This window comes from Triticum dicoccoides, chromosome 1A (genome assembly GCF_002162155.2).
Source record: "Triticum dicoccoides isolate Atlit2015 ecotype Zavitan chromosome 1A, WEW_v2.0, whole genome shotgun sequence".
In the NCBI taxonomy this organism is placed as follows: Eukaryota; Viridiplantae; Streptophyta; class Magnoliopsida; order Poales; family Poaceae; genus Triticum; species Triticum dicoccoides.
Genome location: NC_041380.1, coordinates 562,063,973 through 562,067,153, shown reverse-complemented (window position 1 = coordinate 562,067,153; position 3,181 = coordinate 562,063,973). Strand labels below are relative to the sequence as shown.

At 44.6% G+C, this 3,181-nt stretch overlaps 1 protein-coding gene across 1 annotated transcript; it reads right to left on the bottom strand.

Annotated features, from left to right (window-relative positions):
- Positions 1–296: 296 nt before the first annotated feature.
- Positions 297–876, bottom strand: LOC119331377 (non-specific lipid-transfer protein 2-like). Its single transcript, XM_037604561.1, has one exon. It carries the CDS (start codon positions 765–767, stop codon positions 477–479), a length of 291 nt encoding a protein of 96 aa, XP_037460458.1. The 5' UTR covers positions 768–876; the 3' UTR covers positions 297–476.
- Between the last annotated feature and the right edge of the window lie 2,305 nt (positions 877–3,181).

Sequence of the window (3,181 nt, the reverse complement as noted above, 5' to 3'; positions counted from 1 at the left end):
CAACCTGCGGTTGGATGGTTAGAGGGACAGTGGTATCCCTAGTCCATCAGAGTTTAAGTCCTGGTGCTCGCATTATTTCTAAATTTATTTCAGGATTTCCGGCGATAAGTTTTTAGTGGGAGGAGACATACCCCTCGACGACAAGGCGTCTATGGTGACTTCGTAAAATCTCAAGATGATATGCCGGCTTAGTCTCTCGAAGGTGCTCATAAAGGTAGGATGTGCATGTGTGCGTTTATAAGGGTGAGTGTATGTGCGTATATATGAGTGCTTGCGTCTGTACTGCATTAAAAAAGTAACATAATAATCCGCACACATCATTATTACTGCATTTATTCAGAATTTCAGATACAGATACATCGGGGTAGCCACACACGGCAACCAAAAAAAAAAAACACTCACACATCAACACATGCAGCCTGCAGCAAGATGCCACTGGCTGGGCTCTCGTTCTCGTCTCGATCATAGACGTCGATCTAGCATGATGGCACGGGCACCTTGCAGGCGGCCAGGACCTTCTTGCCGTTGGGGGAGTTGACGTACTGCTTCAGGTTGGGGTCGCGCGCGTACTGGCACATGCACGGCCTCTGCGCCTTCATCCTGCTGCAGCACACCGCCGTCGGCGCCGCATTCCCGACGATCGCGCCCGCACACGGGCTCAGCTGCAGCGCGTCACACGTCGCCGCGTCCACGCCGGCCGGCGCCATCATCAGCACCACCGCCCAGAAGGCCAGGAGCGCCACCACCAGCTGCCCCATGTACTTCATGACGTCTCTGAAACTCTGACGAAGAAATGTAGATCGACTGGTAGCGAGTAGTGAGCTAGTGGCTTGTGCAAAGATGGCTTTGGATGGTGTGAGTGTCTGGGGGTGAGATCAGTGGTATTTATAGGCTTTCGAATTTCGATCAAGAGAGTTCAGGCACGGGCCAAATGGCCACGGCTACTGCAGTACAAGTGTGCAACGATGTGCCTTTTCCTCAGCGGCACATCACATTGCGTTCATGGAAGACATGATGACGATGAAGCAGAAATTAATGGTCCACGCACTACGAAAAAAGGAGATCTGAAAGTGCAGAGGATTGGCAAGTTTAGTCGGCGCACGCATCGAAAGCAACTCAATTACTATCACAACAAAGCCACGCGCACTGCCTCTGAAACTACAAGTGTCACAACCCAGAGAAAAAAGCAGGGTTGGTGGACTGCATGCCCGGCCATGATAAGGTTTGTTAAGCTGTGCTGCATGTCACATTTGTTAACTGGTTAAAGAACAGCAAAAAAGTTGAGCATAGCTAGTTTTTCCATTTTATTGACGAAGCCAAAGAAACATAAAACATTTCGTAAAGAGTTGAATGTAGATTTAAAAGGTATTCAGGTTTTGACTGGAGTGGTACACCTGTATGTCTAGTTCAGTATCTATCTTCAGAGCATTTGATCAGACCTGAAAGCAGACCTTCGACCCTTTTCCTTGACCTATGAGTTAACTCGCTGTACACTACACACCCCATCCATTTACGGTATTATGCCACCTTTAAGACGAAGTATAGAGAAACTCTACTCACCATCACCGACGGGCTACTGCCCACCGTGTTCATATGTGATAATAGAGAGAAAGTGTAAAGGGCGACGTAGATCAATTGCTCCATTCCATTTAGCCAACGACCTTTCGGTTAGTGGCAATGGCACTTCCTCGGTTCCTATTATTTAGCTACCCACGCATCACATTTGGGGCCACCTTAAGCCAGGCAATGTGTTGACAGGTGCTCATGTTCTCAAACCATCCAGTCTTGGTGGAAAATTTTCAAGTTGGAGGCAAAACCTTTGCCTCATTCTAGAGTGTTACAATGACAATAACTGAAACAAGCCATGGCACAAAAACAAGAGCCCACTCTCTCGCCCAAATCAGGCCTCACTTGTACAGAATGGGTCATCATTGGCGGCACGTCTTTAGCGGGCCGGTAGAAATACACTCCCATCTCAGAAGGGCCATCTAGAATCGCCTCCATCATCAGGGAGATCAAATCCAAAGCTTTGGAGTTTGATGAATGCAGCTATGTCCATAGAAGCCGGAACAACAATGACAAAGCCCATAATTTGGCAAAACATGCTTTGCCCCTTGGTGTAGGCTAGTGACACCGCATGATATTGTAACCATTCCTATGAAAATTACCATTTCTTAATAAAATGGGATTGATATTTGCTAAAAAATAATCTAGAATCGCCCGCCATAGATCACAGATGTACCGTTGTGGAACAACCATCACTTAGGTCATGTCATTTCTGGCGTTTCAATTGTCCTAACCGCGAAAGATGTGCCTAAATTTTTACCCATGGTCTTTCCCATCTTTATCATTCGTACACACAATGCATCCCATGGAATGTGTCATATACTTGTTGTTCCCACACTATCTAATAATGTGTAACAGCACTTGCATTCCAAAAGCAAAATTTAATAGTGCACACAAATAGGGGAGCTCGAAACTTATAATAAGTACATGAACTTTCACATGCTTAATCATTTCATTCTATATCTGATTGTGTTGTCCTCGATCAACAAATAGGGGGAGATTCAAAGTGCATCTTATACCCTTGTTGGGTTGTGGCAATTAATGGCAATTCGATCCTTCACCTCATAGTTTGCATCTTTATAGGCGTTAGGTGAATCCAACATTCACCATGAGTTTAAGGACAATCATAATGTCAATGGGGGACCAAGTAAAATATCTTGGGTGAACTCCAAATCAAGATCCTCAACCAAAATTCCCAAGTTTTCAACTCCTTCCACTCAAATTCCTCTCTTTTCACCACCCTTGGTAATTTTGAGTATTTCTACCAGGTACTACCGATCATGTGAGGAATGGGTGTTTTGTCTAAGCGCACCCTGTTCTTTGTTCGCTTCCGAACCACCGAGTTTTTTCTCTTGTACCACCGAATTGTCATCCTATGAAACCATCTTTGTTAGATCCGCACCTCCAATCATTTTCTCCAGCATTTCTGATCACCTCTTGGTTTGCTTCAGTTTAGCGTCTCATTCTAGGTCCAATACTCTGAAACCAAATCCATCTGATACTTTTTTTACAAGAAACAGCATGATTATGTTGCGTATATTTTTATTAATTTTCAATAATGTAGTACAAGGTATAAACAAGAAAGCAAAAAATAACTATACGTGGAAACTATCTA

Coding starts and splice junctions, on each gene's coding strand:
- LOC119331377 (XM_037604561.1), bottom strand. CDS start 767: ATGAAGTACATGGGGCAGCTGGTGGTGGCGCTCCTGGCCTTCTGGGCG.